The sequence below is a fragment of the Salmo trutta genome, chromosome 3, assembly GCF_901001165.1.
Source record: "Salmo trutta chromosome 3, fSalTru1.1, whole genome shotgun sequence".
NCBI lineage: Eukaryota > Metazoa > Chordata > Actinopteri > Salmoniformes > Salmonidae > Salmo > Salmo trutta.
Genome location: NC_042959.1, coordinates 18,927,977 through 18,946,120, shown reverse-complemented (window position 1 = coordinate 18,946,120; position 18,144 = coordinate 18,927,977). Strand labels below are relative to the sequence as shown.

General features: G+C 40.8%; 1 protein-coding gene and 1 non-coding gene across 3 annotated transcripts in view; both read right to left on the bottom strand.

Moving 5' to 3' along the window:
• Positions 1-6,458: 6,458 nt before the first annotated feature.
• wu:fb13g09 (multidrug resistance-associated protein 5) overlaps positions 6,459-18,144 on the bottom strand; it is a 56,226-nt gene continuing 44,540 nt past the window's right edge. For both annotated transcript variants that reach the window (XM_029725728.1, XM_029725736.1), the window contains exons 24-29: positions 17,040-17,232; positions 16,594-16,753; positions 11,811-11,889; positions 11,397-11,510; positions 10,747-10,911; positions 6,459-7,837 (exon numbers count right to left, since the gene is read on the bottom strand). In XM_029725728.1, coding sequence (XP_029581588.1) covers positions 7,733-7,837; positions 10,747-10,911; positions 11,397-11,510; positions 11,811-11,889; positions 16,594-16,753; positions 17,040-17,232 — 816 coding nt within the window. In that variant the 3' untranslated portion in view covers positions 6,459-7,732. The remainder of the gene's footprint in view (positions 7,838-10,746; positions 10,912-11,396; positions 11,511-11,810; positions 11,890-16,593; positions 16,754-17,039; positions 17,233-18,144) is intronic.
• On the bottom strand, positions 17,657-17,732 carry trnat-ugu (transfer RNA threonine (anticodon UGU)). Its single transcript has one exon. It is a non-coding gene; the product is annotated as a tRNA-Thr (tRNA).

The following is an 18,144-nucleotide window of genomic DNA, read 5'->3' as shown; positions in this document are numbered from 1 at the left end:
CAGACCAATGCAGACAAGAAAACTCGAATATATCCCATAATACCCCACTGCATGTCATTTCATATTCTAGCTACAAAATAATAAAATTATTTATTATTTTCCCCCATTTTTACTCATGCTATATGTTTATTTATAAACCAGGTAGTTTAGATCCTGGATGCTGATTGGCTGAAACAGTATATTTAACGCATAGTGTGGGATTTACTCTGTCTGATATTGCAACAAAGTGTATGTCCACTAAACAGTCTCTCTCATTGTACAAATTGTCTCTGTCTGGCTGAAGATATAAATGGATTTTCTGAACAGAAAGCTGGATGAATATTATGTAGCCTAGCCCCGGGGGTTCTCGAAGTGGGGGTCCGCGGTACTGTAGGGGGTATTTATTAATACTAACAAAAACAGATTCAACGAATTTTGGACAAGGGATGCGTGGAATAAATTTAGAGGGAGTAATACAATACAACGTAATATAATGAATATACAATTTATGTTTTTAACCTTGGGAACATGGGCTTGGGAGGTTCACAAGATATTGATATCCTCATTACTCCACCAACTATACATTTTTTAACTCTACTTCTTGTATTCCCCAAAATGTATATTTTTTAACATTAATGTAATGTAAGATTTAAAACAAAATGTGTAGAATTGCAGGAAATTTCATTGAAAACGGCTCAATTTTCTCTCTGAGGCCAAGAGGCAGGGCTTTTTAAATGTTCCTTCTCATGGCCCAAAGTCATAGTAAAAAATAGCATACAAGGAGTTTCTCTCACTTCAGTTGTGTTCTGATTATGAGGGGGTTCCTGATGAAGATGCTATAACAAAAGGGGTCCCTGGCCCCAAACAGTTTGAGAACACCTGGCCTAGCCATTGGAGATAACAATTTGTTCAGAAGTTGTCTCATCATATTTTCATCTCAGACACCCTGGACACACACCAATTTGCATACCGCCCCCAAAAGACCCACAGACGACGTAATCTCTATTGCACTCCTCACTGCCCTTTCTCACCTGGACAAAAGGAACAATTATAAAACCCATCTACACTGAACAAAAATATAAATGCAAAAAGTAAAGTGTTGGTCCCATGTTTCATGAGCTGAAATAAAATATCCAAGAAATTTTCCATATGCACAAAAAGCTTATTTCTCTCAAATTTTGTGCACAAATTTGCAAACATCCCTGTTTGTGAGCATTTCTCATTTGCCTAGATAATCCATCCACCTGACTGGTGTGGCATATCAAGAAGCTGATATAACAGCATGATCATTACCTTGTAGTGGGGACAATAAAAGGCCTCTCAAAAAACATGCAGTTTTGTCACACAACGCAATGCCACAGATGTCTCAAGTTTTGTGAGAGTGCCCCATGGTGACCGTGGAGTTATGGTATGGGCAGGCATAAACTACAATTGCATTTTTTCTAAGGTAATTTGAATGCACAAAAATACCGTGACGAGATCCTGAGGCCCATTATGAGGCCCTTTTTTTTTTTTAAAGGTATCTGTTACCAACATATCTGTATTCCCAGTCATGTAAAATCAATAGATTAGGGCCTAATAAAGGTATTTCAATTGATTGATTTCCTCATATGAATTGTAAAACTCAGTAAAATCAATGAAATAGTTGCATTTACATTTTTGTTCAGTATAAATGAATGTGTATTCTTGACTTAAGAGAATAGTGCACACATCAGTCAAGGGATGGACTGACCATATAGCATTTCTGGCAAATGCCAGATGGGCTGGTCCAAGTGCCCCTACCTAAATTGTGTGTGCGTGTTGTCCTTATTGTAACACACATTTTAAGCAATTATTTGACTTATTACACTGATTCCTTATTTAGTTATAGCCATACAAAATCAACGTAGTTCCTCATTAGAATGAATGTTGGCCATCTTGAAAATATGGTGCTTGTCTAGTCCCCTTCATCTCAAATCAAATCAATGTATTGGTCACATACACATAAACTCAGCAAAAAAAAGAAATGTCCTCTCAATGTCCTCTCAACTGAGTTTATTTTCAGCAAATGTAACATGTGTAAATATTTGTATGAACATAACAAGATTCAACAACTGAGATATAAACTGAACAAGTTCCACAGACATGTGAATAACAGAAATGGAATAATGTGTCCCTGAACAAATGGGGGGGTCAAAATCAAAAGTAACAGTCAGTATTGGGTGTGGCCACCAGCTGCATTAAGTACTGCAGGGCATCTCCTCCTCATGGACTGCACCAGATTTTCCAGTTCTTGCTGTGATATGTTACCCCACTCTTCCACCAAGGCACCTACAAGTTCCCGGATATTTCTGGTGGGAATGGCCCTAGCCCTAGCCCTCACCCTCAGATCCAATAGGTCCCAGACATGCTCAATGGGATTGAGATCCGGGCTCTTCGCTGGCCATGGCAGAACACTGACATTCCTGTCTTGCAGGATATCACGCACAGAACGAGCGGTATGGCTGGTGGCATTGTCATGCTGGAGGGTCATGTCAGGATGAGCCTGCAGGAAGGTTACCACGAGGGAGGAGGATGTCTTCCCTATAACGCACAGCGTTGAGATTGCCTGCAATGACAACAAGCTCAGTCCGATGATGCTGTGACACACCTGCCACAGACCATGATGACGGACCCTCCACCTCGATCCTGCTCCAGAGTACAGGCCTCGGTATAACGCTCATTCCTTCGACGATAAACACGAACCCGACCATCCCCCCGGTGAGACAAAACCGCGACTTGTCAGGGAAGAGCACTTTCTGCCGGTCCTGTCTGGTCCAGCGATGGTGGATTTGTGCCCATAGACGACGTTGTTGCCGGTGATGTCTGGTGAGGACCTGCCTTACAACAGGCCTACAAGCCCTCAGTCCAGCCTCTCTCAGCCTATTGCGAACAGTCTGAACACTGATGGAGGGATTGTGCGTTCCTGGTGTAACTCGGGCAGTTGTTGTTGCCATCCTGTACCTGTCCCGCAGGTGTGATGTTCGGATGTACCGATCCTGTGCAGGTGTTTTTACACGTGGTCTGCCACTGCGAGGACAATCAGCTGTCCGTCCTGTCTCCCTGTAGCGCTGTCTTAGGCATCTCACAGTACGGACATTGCAATTTATTGCCCTGGCCACATCTGCAGTCCTCATGCCTCCTTGCAGCATGCCTAAGGCACGTTCGCTCAGATGAGCAGGGTCTTTCTTTTGGTGTTTTTCCAGAGTCAGTAGAAAGGCCTCTTTAGTGTTCTAAATTTTCAGAACTGTGACCTTAATTGCCTACCGTCTATAAGCTGTTAGTGTCTTAACGACGTTCCACAGGTGCATGTTCATTAATTGTTTATGGGTCATTGAATAAGAATGGGAAACAGTCTTTAAACACTTTACAATGAAGATCTGTGAAGTTATTTGGATTTTTACGAATTATCTTTGAAAGACAGGTTCCTGAAAAAGGTCAGTTTCATTTTTTTCAGAGTTTATTTATATGTTATTGCGGGTGTAGCGAAATGCTTGTGTTCCTAGCTCCAGCAGTGCAGTAGTATGTAACAATTCACAACAATACACACAAATCTAAAAGTAAAAGAACGGAATTAAGAAATATATACTGTAAATATTAGGATGAGCAATGTCAGAGTGGAATGACTAGAATACAGTATATACATATGAAATTGCATATCTTACATTACTCATATCTATATACTGTATTTTATACCATCTATTGCATCTTGCCTATGCCACTCAGCCATCGCTCATCCATATATTTATATGTACATATTCCTATTACATCCCTTCACATTTGTGTGTATAAGGTAGTTGTTGTGGAACTGTTAGATTACTTGTTAGATATTAGTGCACTGTCGGAACTAGAAGCACAAGCATTTCGCTACACTCGCATTAACATCTGCTAACCATGTGTATGTGACCAATAAAATTTGATTTGAAATGAGTAAAACATCATCTAAAAATGATTACATTGACCAGTGTTCCATTACTAAAGTGACCAGTGATTCCATGTCTATGTACATAAGGCAGCAGCCTCCAAGGTGCAGGACTGAGTAACCGGGTGGTAGCCGGCTAGTGACAGTGACTAAGTTCAGGGCAGGGTACTGGGTGGAGGCCGGCTTGTGATGGCTATTTAACAGTCTGATGACCTTGAAATAGAAGCTGTTTTTCAGTCTCTCGATCCCAGCTTTGATGCACCTGTACTGACCTCGCCTTCTGGATGAACGGGCCGTAGCTCGGGTGGTTGATGTCCTTGGTTATCTTTTTGGCCTTCCTGTGACATCGGGTGCTGTAGGCGTCCTGAATTGAAGTGGATTTAACAAGTGACATCAATAAGGGATCATATCTTTCACCTGCATTCACCTGGTCAGTCTATGTTGGAAAGAGCAGGTGTCCTTAATGTTTTGAATTTTCAGTGCATTCAGAAAGTATTCAGACCCCTTGACGTTTTCCACATTTTGTTACGTTACAACCTTATTCTAAAATTGATTAAGTTGATTTGTTTCGTCAATCTTCACACAATACCCCATAATGACAAATCAAAAACAGGTTTAGAATTTTTTGCTAATTAAAAAATAAAAAATAAAATTACATTTACATAAGTATTCAGACCCTTTACTCAAATGTACTTATTAAGCCCTTTTTACATCAGCAGATATCACAAAGTTCTACACTAAAACCCTGAACAGCAAGTACTCAGTACTTTGTTGAAGCACCTTTGGCAGCGATTACATCCTTGAGTCTTCTTGGTTATGGCGCTACAAGCTTGGCACACGTGTATTTGGGGAGTTTCTCCCATTCTTCTCTGCAGATCCTCTCAAGCTCTGTCAGGTTGGATGGGGAGCGTCGCTGCACAGCTATTTTGAGGTCTCTCCTGACATATTTGAGGACATTCAGAGACTTGTCTCGAAGCCACTCCTGCTTTGTCTTGGCTGTGTACTTAGGGCCGTTGTCCTGTTGGAAGGTGAAACTTCACCCCAGTCTGAGGACCTGAGCGCTCCGGAGCAGGTTTTCATCAAGGATCTCTCTGTACTTTGCTTCGTTCATCTTTTCCTCGATCCTGACTAGTCTCCCAGTCCCGGCAGCTGAAAAACATCCCCACAGCATGATGCTGCCACCATGCTTCACTGTAGGGATGGTGCCAGGTTTCCTCCAGACGTGACGCTTGGCATTCAGGCCAAAAAGTTCAATCTTGGTTTCATTAGACCAGAGAACCTTGTTTCTCATCGTTTGAGAGTCCTTTAGGTGCCTTTTGGCAAACTCCAAGCGGGATGTCATGTGCCTTTTACTGATGAGTGGCTTCCATCTGGCCACTCTACCATAAAGGCCTGAATGGTGGGGTGCTGCAGAGATGATTGTCCTTCTGGAAGTTTCTCCCATCTCCACAAAGGAACTCTGGAGCTCTGTCAGAGTGACCATCGGGTTCTTGGTCACCTCCCTGACCAAGGCCCTTCTCCCCCGATTGCTCAGTTTGGCCGGGCGGCCAGCTCTAGGAAGAGTCTTGGTGGTTCCAAACTTCTTCCATTTAAGATCTGGGCCCGACACAATCCTGTCTCAGAGCTCTACAGACAATTCCTTCGACCTCATGGCTTGGTTTTTGCTCTGGCATGCAATGTCAACTGTGGGACCTTATATAGACAGGTGTGTGCCTTTCCAAATCATGTCCAATCAGTTGAATTTACCACAGGTGCTCCAATCAAGTTGTAAAAACAAACAATAATCAATGGAAACAGGATGCACTGGAGCTCAATTTCAAGTCTCATAGCAAAGAGTCTGAATACTTAGGTAAATAAGTAAACATATGTAAACATTTGCATTAATGTCTAAACCTGTTTTCCCTTTGTTATTATGGGGTAGTGTGTGTAGATTGATTAAATAAAAAAAAGTTATACATTTTAGAGTAAGGCTGTAATGTGACAAAATGTGGAAAAAGGGAAGGGGTCTGAATACTTTCCGAATGCAAAAATGGGACTCTTTGTGTGATTTTGGGTGTTGATTATCTACGTACCATGTCATAATGGAGCACTTCCCTATACCGAACGTCCATTCTGGCTCGATGTATACCCCAAAATGCATACATGTATGACCTTTGACCCTCTACGTTGGGCCCATAGAGATGTCACTACCATTCAAATTGTTCCATGCCTTCTTTCATGTTGTATTATGAAGTTAATAACATATCAATACGTTGTTTTGAGAAAATTGTTGTTTTATAATACATTTCATAAATCCAGTTGTCCCAATTAACCGCATAAGGGTCATAACATTCATGCAGTGATTACCACAATTTATCTATGTCTGATAGTGGTTATCATACCAAAATATAGCTCACAGATATTATCCTTGCCACCCCATAGTGGACCAATATGTGAAATTTGGCCCTCTGGCCCTTGGACTAGTGATCTACTTCATTATCAGAGCACCATGCATGCCAGGAAGGCACCATATGCGAGAACAATGAATGCAAGGACAATATTTCAAGTATGAAAACATTTTTATTGGTAAAGCATTTCTATGACCAAAAAAATCTTAACATTTAAGAATAAAAAAATATAGCAAAATTACAATCTCAAGTCTTTTACAAGGCCATCTTTACGATTTCTCTAGCAACATATTGCTCAGGGTATGATTTTTTTTTTTAAGGCATCTAGATGTTTACGATCCAAAATGTCATCCAAAAACACTGATTTGCAGACATTGTCTGTGGTTGTTTGGAACAAAAAAAATACTCAAAATACTCAGTACCTTTCATTATTTGTTCCACAACTCTGTTTTGCTGTTCATCAATCTCATGAATATAACTGTGCTTTATTACTACACAACAGAATGATTACATGTTGTAAAAACGACATTCCTGCCATATACCCTGTAAAAATACAAGAGACTATGCAGATACAGTTCCGACATACCAGAATATGATTCACCCAGAAGATAACGCAACACAAATGCAATTCCAAAAAGCATAGGCTACAACATTACTGCACAACGAATGACATAACTGTAGAGGCACATATACACGCATCTGTTAGGATTCACTGAAATGATTACCATATAATAATCTGCCTTATTATAACTTGACATATTATCAGTCAATATATTCCTGACCTAGCTCATGTGGAATGGTTACTTTGGTATATCAAAGTGATTCTTTGGAAGTCTCAGTTGCCCAGTGATTTGACTGATGAATGTGCTGGCTGTATTGATTGCAAATATCATAATATAAAATCCATTCCACCAACTAGCACTGAGGCTTATACAAGTGATAGGTTCCTTTCGAATTATATCAGTGAAATATAAAAATCAAGTCTCACTGATAGCCCTGTAAAGAGAGGGTGAAAGGAACCAACATTCAGTGTTAACAGACGCTTCAGTGTTTCATCATGGAATATAAAGTGCCATTGTAGAGTCATTGCTCTTTATTTGCACTTTCTCCTTTTGCCTCTGAGAAAGGATCTCTTTCCACACAGCAGTAAAGGTCAGCAGGTACGATACTCCCAACTCTCAATAGATCCACATCTTTGATGCGTCTTTTGGAACATTGTCATCATACTCATGACGTCATCATTGGTTTTTGAAATCAACAGACATCACTAGATTTAGCAGCTTTGTAAGAACCTCTGTTAATGCCTTCTAAAATAACATCTTACTCGCTCCATGGCAGGATGGTAATCTTCAAAGTTTGTGCAAGTCATGTCCTCTGCTGTATTGCCTCGTTTTATAAGAGCTAATTTGTACCCATTCGACTCGGTTCACTGCTCTGTGTCACTGTGCTTGCCGTTAGATGCCTCGATCATGGCACGGAATCTGGAGTTGTCATCTGCCAGCAGGGCAGCAGGGGTGTCGAACTCCAAAATCTGTAATGAAGAAAATAAACAAGTTCTGACCAACAAGTATTTCGACCCACTAGAGAAATGTTTCCTTAGGTACACAGTATTATATCAAATATTTTGTTTAGTATATGCTGTTAACCCTGTACACTCATACCAATATACAGGTTGAAAATGCCAGATTTGGACACTGATAAGTGCCTAAATTGGAACACAGTGGCTGTACAGTAACATACTATACATGAAGTCAGAGCTCAGGCTCTGTTCTTCACAGCGCTGTATGGGTTTTGACTGACAGCCATTCTGAACTTGAGCCCCCCGCGACAAGAAATTGACCCCATCCCTCCTGCTAACTGGGCCATTTTCACAATCTTCTTTTGTCTGAGTGAGGGAAAAGCTGTAAATTAAGAGGACTCAATGCATTTTGAAATATGAGACGTTGAGGATTACAATGAAAAATACGACTGATGTCAAACGCCTGTGAGCCCAAATGTGCCCTTCACATTTCCATATCATAAAACTCATGTAATATACAGTGTCAATGTTTATGATCACTATGTTTGATGTACAGTTACAAGATGACATGGCGTTATACCCTGGGTTGTCTTGAACAGAATGAGCCTGTTTGTTGTATTGTGATGAAAATGTACCACGGACCACGCATCAATGCACTTAAGACTCCATTCTAAGCCCACCAAAATGATGTTCTGCTTCTCTGAATTGCCTTGTGAAAGCCTAGCAGTGTAATATTGTATTTTATAATTTAGCTAGTCATGTTGGCAATAGAACAAGCTTTCAAATTGTGCCCACCTGTCCCAGATTGCAATATATAATGGACTGCTTTTGGATTGCGGAAACAACAGTAATTGTGTAAAGGCAGGAGTTTGCAGGGCTGTGTTCCAAACAAAACAACTACAAGTGTATTTGCTCTAGTTCCTCAACAGCACAGCTAGGAGAGCTCAAAAAAGCACCTTATAGTTGAATACTCTTTTGCATTGAAATTACTTAGGAACTGGGCACACTTTGGAGAAGTGTGACACCACTTGGAAACACCAGTTAGACCTCTCACTCAAATCCATGTCATTTCTTTCTCTTATGTTGCACCTGTCCCACATTTTCCAGGAATATTATCATCATGTTATTGAATGTATCCAGAGTATTTTCAGATTTTGTTATTGTCAAATGAGGTGAAGAGTACAGTAAATGTAAAATGCACAAAAGCAACAGGGTAATGTTTGGGTTCATTGTTGTGTCAGGTGAACTGTTGTGTCCTCACCTTTAGTCTAATAATGTTCCCACAATCTCCTAACTGTTCCTGTTTCATTGTTACCATGGTCATGCATGTGTTTTCCATATTATACTTTGTACAAGCACCTTTGGCAGCAATTTCAGCTGTAAGAACTTTTCACATCTGGATTGTGCAACATTTGCCTATTATTCTTTTCAAAACTCTTCAAACTCTGTCAAATTAGTCGTTGATCATTCCTAGGCAACCATTTTCAGGTCTTGCCATAATTTAAGTCAAAATTGTAACTTGACGATTCACGAACATTCACTGTCCTCTTGGTAAGCAACTCTAGTGTAGCCTTGTGTTTTAGATTATTGTACTGCTGAAAGGTGAATTCATCTGTCTGGTGGAAAGCAGACAACCAGGTTTTCCTCTAGGATTTTGCCTGCGCTTAGCTCTATTCCGTTTCTTTTTTATCCTGAAACTCCCCAGTCCTTAATGATTACAAGAATACCCATAACATGATCCAGCCACCATTATAATTGAAAATATGAAGAACGGTACTCAGTAATGTGTTGTATTGGATTTGCCCCAAACATAACACTTTGTATTAAGGACAAAAAGTAAATTTCTTTGCCACATGGTTCTGCAGTATTACTTTAGTGCCTTGTTGCAAACAGGATGCATGCTTTAGAATATTTTTATTCTGTCAAGGCTTCCTTCTTTTCACTCTGTCAATTATGTTAGTATTGTGGAGTAAAGACAATGTTGTTGATCCATCCAGTTCTCTCATATCACAGCCATCTAACTGTTTTAAAGTGACTATTTGCCTCATGGTGAAATCCCTGAGCGGTTTCCTTCTTCTCCGGCAACTGAGTTAAGAAGGACGCCTATATCTTTGTGGTGACTGGGTGTATTAATACACCATCCAAAGTGTAATGAATAACTTCACCATGGTCAAAGGGATATTCAATGTCTGGTTTTTACATTTTTACCCATCTACCAATAGATGCCCTTCTTTGTGAGGCATTGAAAAACCTTCCTTGTCTTTGTGGCTGAATTTGACTTTGAGATTCACTTCTCAACTGAGGGACCTTACAGATAGTTGTATGTGTGGGGTACAGATATAAGGTAGTCAATAAAAAATCCTGTTAACCACTATTATCACACACAGCGTGAGCCCATGCAACTTATTATGCGACTTGTTAAGCACATTTCTACTCCTGAACTTATTTAGGTTGGCCATAACAAAGGGGTTGAATACTTAATGACTTAAGACATTTTAGCTTTTCATTTTAATTAATTCCACTTTGACATTATGAGGTATTGTGTGTAGGCCAGTGACAAAAAATCTAAATCAAATCCATTTTAAATTCAGGCTGTAACACAACAAAATGTGGAAAAAGGGGTGTGAATACTTTCTGAAGGCACTGTATATATTTTTACACTATACTACAAACCCAGAATTGGAAGACGTCAAATGTGTTTCATTAGCCACTGGTATGATTCAATAGATACAAATGGTTACAAGTCCCTCTCAAATAAACACAGAGCTAAGAGCTGCAGAACATAGAAGAAATAGAATGATATGTCAGCGTCTCAAATGGCACCCTATTCCCTATAGGCCCTGGTCAAAAGCAGTGCACTACATAGGGAATAGGGTGCCATTTGAGACACATTCTATATGTCTATGGTGCAGAAGACCCACCTGTCCCTGGTCCAACACCATGACCCTGTTACAGCTCATCACAGTGTTGAGGCGATGGGCGATGATCAACGTGGTGCAGCTGCTGAATGACTCGCGGATGGTCTCCTGAATCAGCCGGTCTGTCTCCGTGTCGATGGCTGCAGTCGCCTCGTCCAACAGCAAGATCTGGCAACCAAACACATGTCACATTCAAGCACACTTTGCAGAGGTTCAATCACAAACGTTGGTAGAATAAGGAAGTAACAATATAGAAACAACATTGAATATGGATGTGTATATTACAATCTTAAGGAGTGCTATAACTATGTAGGACTAGTCCCTAAACGTCTTTTGTCGTCATCTTCAGTTGATTGAATTTCCAACTGCATTGTATAGAATTAGTGACATTACAACACAAGCCATGTGGTGGCAATGTTACGCCTTGGAGAAGCTGCTGCCTTCTGCCCGTCTTATGTGACTACCTCAATATTAGGATGTGAGGCACAAAAGCTTTCCTCTGTGGTAACAGAAAATAGAAAATCAATCTAACTGCCCTTGTCTATTGTCCTGTGTGTGTGTGGTGTGGAGAGAAAGAGACGTGATGCAACGCTAGAGTGTGTGTGTGTGTGTGTGTGTGCGTGCGCATGTGTGATGTGTCTGTGTGTGTTTACCTTGCTGTGTCTCAGCAGTGCTCTTGCCACACACAGTAGTTGTCTCTCTCCCACTGAGAAGTTCTCTCCGTTCTCTGTCACCTCGGACTGGAGGGAGTGGGGCAGTTGGCTGATCTGAACATGAGGCACAAAATGGAGTCAAAACACAAGCCACATATATCGTTTTCAACTGTTAAAAAATCTCTAGTGGGAAACTTTAATCTTACACAGGTCTAGGATTTGTTATCAATTACTGTCAGCGTTAGTAACACTATCAGAAGGTGTACAAGGCAATGAATACATAGTATGATGTCAACACACGAGGACTACTTGACATTTGTATACAGACATTATCAATATATTTGGGGTTAAACTGACATAGCAATGTATTGCTTACTCTATTTAAGTTAACATTTACCATCGATCCCTACTTACCATCTCCTTTATATGGGTCCTCTCAAGTGCATCCCAGATCTGGGGATCTGAGTATTGATTCCATGGGTCCAGATTGGACCTATTTGATAAGGAAAAATAAGAATAAAGAATCAATCTCCATCATTGTAAACAAGCCTAGATAACAGTACAACAAGAGTCAGGTGAAGTTACCTGTGGGGTCAGTTTAACTTTTCCCCCACTAATGGTTAAAGGGATACTTTGGAATTTGGGGAAATGTCCTACTTACCCAGAGTCAGACAAACTCATGTCATGGATACCATTTGTAGGTCTCTGTGTGTAGTTTGAAGGAAGCTGACAGTAGCATATTGTTAGCTTAGCGCAATTGTTGGAAGTCTATGAGTATCTACTACTCAGCTCCTCTCAAAAGCATGGAAATCAACCTAACTATTTAAAGGCTGGGTGTTTGGCACTTTGTACTCATTACAAGTATATATGAAATTATAATGTTTTTAATTATAGTTATTTCTGGGACTATGTTCTCCGGACTACGCATTTCATTCATCGACGGTGGGCGCAAGCATAGGCTGTACGCAAGTGTAAACACAGCAGGCCAGCTGAGACAGCGGCAGTTTGAACAAGTTTGCTAGATAGATATCAAGTAACCAAAGTGTGAGAAGATAAACCTCACAAAAGAAAAAGAGTACATCAGACTGCCAATGCTTGTCCAGAGCAAATATTTTTACCTCGCAGCCGTGACTGTGAAGATTGTTGACACTGCTGGAAGTTGAGTGACAAAGTTAAAAGCATAAAAAATCTCCCTTGTTATTGTAATGGTGAGAGGTTAGCATGTCTTGGGGGTATGATATTTGTGCGTCTAACTTTCTCAGTCATCATTATTCACGATTCATTCTGGACTATCTGTAATCATGGTAGCATCCACATTAATGTAGAAGTGTTTAGAAACATTCTATTCTTATTTACAATAAAAGTGACTACAAAATGACAACACATTATTTACCATTAATTTCTATTGGGCACAAAATAATCAGAAACACAATCAAAACAAACAGCAAATGAAACCAACAAATTTAAAGGAATATGGGACCAAATACTAAACTATTGACTACTTTAATACAGATAAGTGAATTTGTCCCAATACTTTTGGTCCCCTAAAATGGGGGGACTATGTACAAAAAGTGCTGTAATTTCTAAAACGGTCCACCCGACATGGATGAAAATACCCTCAAATTAAAGCTGACAGTGTATAATTTCAAATCCAAAGTGCTGGAGTACAGAGCCAAAACAACAAAAACATGGTCACCATCCCAACACTTTGAGCTCACTGTATATTTTTGGAAAGTTGAAAGCTTCCAAAGTTTTGAATAGAAAAAGATCATTCAAGACGGTTGAAAGCCTTTTCAGCATCAACAGACATTGATAAAACTAAATCTTGTTTTTTAGCGTATTGTATTGAACTGAAACATGTTATTGTATTTGTTTGTAAGGGTCGATTTTTTATAAACCTTGTTTGATTGAGTTGCCATGAATATAACGTTAGCAAGCTAGATAATACTCCGACCAAGGATGGCCGAAAGTTAATGGTTTGCTCAGATTTTTTATGACTAGGGGACTATTATGAGAGGATGGAACTGACAAGCCACAAGACGTTTCCTGACGGATACAGCGGCCCCATCAGTGGTCTTTCTACGCAAGCCAGAACAAAGTGGAATGGGGTTAAGTGTGATGAGATCTTACATCATCTGATTGATTGAATAGTAGCTAGCTGCTCTCATGATAAAATGCGATAGGCCTGTCACTTTTCTTGTGGATAGGCTGTCCATTACATCTGTGATGCCCTCCGCTCAAAGAAAAGCAGAGTAAAACAAAATGACTAAGAATGCTCAAAACTATGCTCTACTTTTTTCATGATTCAACATTGAGTCTTTATTCAACTTGAGTCAAGTACTTTCCAACTAATTATACATTTTCCACATGCTTGAGAAACAAATAGATTGACTTGACTTTATAGTGTTAGCTATGTAATGCATGACATCATGCCACTAAAATCAGAACATCTATTATGGCCTTCTTCAAGTGTGTTCTCCTTAGTATATTTCAAATGCTTTCCCCCATTTCCTGTTCCCCTTATTGCTCACTCTGGTTTAGATAGAAGACGTGCCTGCTGTGGACAGTCCACAAGGAACGGACTCCATGTTTGCTGGAGTAACATCACATTCAGAACCAGAATAGAGAACAAGCCTCAACTTTTGCTGGTAAGTACTCAAAATATGCAATCAATGTTTACACTTCAGCAGTTGTTTTGTCATATTAGGATGGTAATGCAATCATTGACGTGTCCAGACACATCTATTCTAACAAATGAACAGGTAGCCTAACTGCCCCTCCAGGATAGTTTTGTTGACTTGGGTAAATTGGAGGGTTTCTTTGGTGAATGGCGCTCCCTTTCAAGTGTGCTCAGAGGCACCCTTTTGTAGTGTGGGACCTGACTGTATCCACTACACTAAATCTGATCAACTGCATCCAGAAGTGACCCATATGTTCTTTCTGTATGTATGGCAACATCCTTGTTTTTACATTGTATTCACTGGTTTATCAGCTCCTCTTTCCTCATTTCAGACACTCCAAGATTCAACTTGTCCACCCAAAACAATCAAAATAGTGGATTGCCTGGCCAATTATGTCAGCCTACCACACAAAGATTCTGGAATGACCTGATGGAGCGCGTCCTGAAGAGACGCATGGACAAATCCAACATAGCCCCATCCCTAATCCAACATAGCCCCATCCCTAATCCAACATAGCCCCATCCCTAATCCAACATAGCCCCATCCCTAATCCAACATAGCCCCATCCCAAATACCCTTGACAACAGCGACATAGGAGTCACTCAAAGTGCAACACGTGGAAGGGAATCATTCACTGTAGACTACCACTGGACATAACAGCACCCCATACCATTCACTGTAGACTACCACTGGACATAACAGCACCCCATACCATTCACTGTAGACTACCACTGGACATAACAGCACCCCATACCATTCACTGTAGACTACCACTGGACATAACAGCACCCCCATACCATTCACTGTAGACTACCACTGGACATAACAGCACCCCCATACCATTCACTGTAGACTACCACTGGACATAACAGCACCCCCATACCATTCACTGTAGACTACCACTGGACATAACAGCACCCCCATACCATTCACTGTAGACTACCACTGGACATAACAGCACCCCCATACCATTCACTGTAGACTACCACTGGACATAACAGCACCCCCCATACCATTCACTGTAGACTACCACTGGACATAACAGCACCCCATACCATTCACTGTAGACTACCACTGGACATAACAGCACCCCCATACCATTCACTGTAGACTACCACTGGACATAACAGCACCCCCATACCATTCACTGTAGACTACCACTGGACATAACAGCACCCCCATACCATTCACTGTAGACTACCACTGGACATAACAGCACCCCATACCATTCACTGTAGACTACCACTGGACATAACAGCACCCCCATACCATTCACTGTAGACTACCACTGGACATAACAGCACCCCCATACCATTCACTGTAGACTACTACATAACACCACCCCCATACCTACTTTGTACTGGCTATTTTATTGTACATTTGACCTTTTATTGATGTGCATTGTTTGAATGTCTATACTGTGTTGTAAAATACATAATGGTCTTTGCCTCTTCATTGATTGTCATTACATAGGTATACAGTGTTTTGTTGGTTTCTACCAATTTACCTTAAGTATTCAAATGTTACTGACACATGGATTTGACTGCTATATTTCATAATACAAATAAGATGCTGTAGCATACAGTAATGAATCACTTCTAGCAGATAGAACCAGTACCACCTATTTTGTTCCTAAGGGCATTTATTTCAATGATTTGACAGAATTGGTTAGGCAATGTCTGGCTGTGAAGCTGAATGCAAAACTCTTCTGTTCCTGCATCCCAGTCTCTCTCCCTTCAGTGCTCACTCAAACACCAGTCGATACGCAACCAGCCTGTATTGACTAACAACAAATAAGTTATTATTCATGAGTCGTTAGATACAAATAATCTAATAATAAACTATTTGATTTGATCAGAGTGCAATTATGAAACAACAAATGTTATCGGTAGATTATCTTCTTTATATTTTACATTTTAGTCTTTGTTTGTTACTGTGTGGTGGGACAAGCAAGAATAATGTAACTTACTCGATAGACAGCTGTCCATTCAGTCCAGCAGGTATGGGCTGGTTCTTACAGTTTGATTTTGGGATATGGAAGAATGTCTCTAGAACTCCAGGATTGATAAGCGCAGAAAGTTCCTCAGGGTTTGTTACAGTCTCTGGGTGCATTGCTTTCTTCGCCGTAGATATCAAGCCCCCCCAGTCCATAAATTGGGAAGTTGATAGTAATCTATATTTTATGAAATGAGATTCTATGTATACCTTTGTTAGACTATAAATGACCAACCACATAGCTTTGTAGTAGTTAGGTCTATTTCCCTGCTTTTGAGAGGAGCTGGCTAGTAGATACCCATAGACCTCCAGCAATTGTGCTAAGCTAACGATATGCTACCTTCAACTTCCTTCTAACTGCACGCAGAGACATAAAAATGGTATCCATGAGTTTGTCTGACTCTGGGTAAGTAGGAAATGACCCAATATCCAAAGGATCCCTTAAAGGTTAGGATTGGGGGAGGGGAAGCTGATCCTACATCTGTACCTAGGGGAATCTTAGGTAAATCATTAATACTGACCTGATAGTGCCAATGAAGAGAACGGGATCCTGGGGAATGACTGACAGCTTGCTTCTCAGGTCTTCCAATCCGATCTGTGCAATGTTGATGTCGTCGATGGTGATGGAGCCCCCAGTCAGCTCCACCAGTCTGAAGAGAGCTACGCCCAGTGAGGACTTCCCTAGATAGATAGAAACGGGGGGTTGTGAGTGAACTACGATTAGTTCGGATAGATGATAACCACATCTACATGTGAAGATTACAGTTCACTGGTTAATGATTATTTTTATTTATGTAAATCTTTTTGAATGACAATCATTAAAAAACAAAAACAATTACCATCAACTAAACCCATTGTTATTACATTATTTCTGTGTAAATACCAGGTAAAGACCAGCGGAAACAAAGACAATAACATGAAACATTAACGATGTAAAACGATACATGGGAATAACAGAGGGAAGTACCTGAGCCAGTGCGACCCACAATGCCGATGGTCTCCTCTGGCAGGATGTTAAAGGAAAGTTTCTTGAGCACCAGCGGCAGGTCGTCCCGGTAACACATCTCCACGTCCTGGAAGGAGATCCGTCCCTTATCTGGCCAGCAGGGGGCAGGAGAGGAGGGTCCAGTGATCTGCCGCGGCGCCTCACCTTCCAAGGTCTGAGACAGAAAAAATTGATCCAATATGGAGTGTTAATCTCTGTATCTCCAATCCCATGAAGTAAAGACCTCTACCTCTCAATAGAACTGTAATTTATAGATCTCTAAAAGCTTGTTGGCACTTTGAGAGAAAACAAGTTGTTCCTCTGATATGGGGGTGTTTATGTTTTGATGGGTGTTGTGTTAAACATGTCCTGTCATGTGCTGTGATGTGTGACGGGCCACACACTGGGTTCCATCTGCTTCCTGCTGGGCCTCTCAGAGACTGGGTGTGTCCCAAACGGCACTCGACTCCCTATACTGTGGACTACTTTTAACATTTACATTTTTACATTTTAGTCATTTAGCAGACGCTCTTATCCAGAGCGACTTACAGTAGTGAATGCATACATTTCATACATATCATACATTTTTTTTCTGTGCTGGCCCCCCGTGGGAATCGAACCCACAACCCTGGTGTTACAAACACCATGCTCTACCAACTGAGCTACAGGGAAGGCCCTATGGGCCCCTGATCAAAAGTAGTGCACTGCATAGGGAATAGGGTTCCATTTGGGATGTACACTGTGTGTCTGGAGCCTACCATGACCAACAGCTTTGTGTTATTGGGATTGGGTTATGTGTGTGTATGGTGGGGTTGTGTGTGTGTGTGTGTGCGTCATTCTTGTGTTTGTGTGCGTATGTCAACCTTATCCAACAGCTTTGTGTTATTGGGATATGGACCTGTGTGTGGGTGCACCGCGCGCAGGAATGTGGATTTAGAGTGTGTGTCTGCATGTGAGTATATGTGTATGTTGCTTCATCTGTGCCTGTGTCCTATGCCTGTGTCCTGCTGCGTTAAGTCTATAAGCCTGTGTTTGTTTGTGTCACACCATGTGTGCACTTTCGATTCAGCCACACATGGTTCAGCCA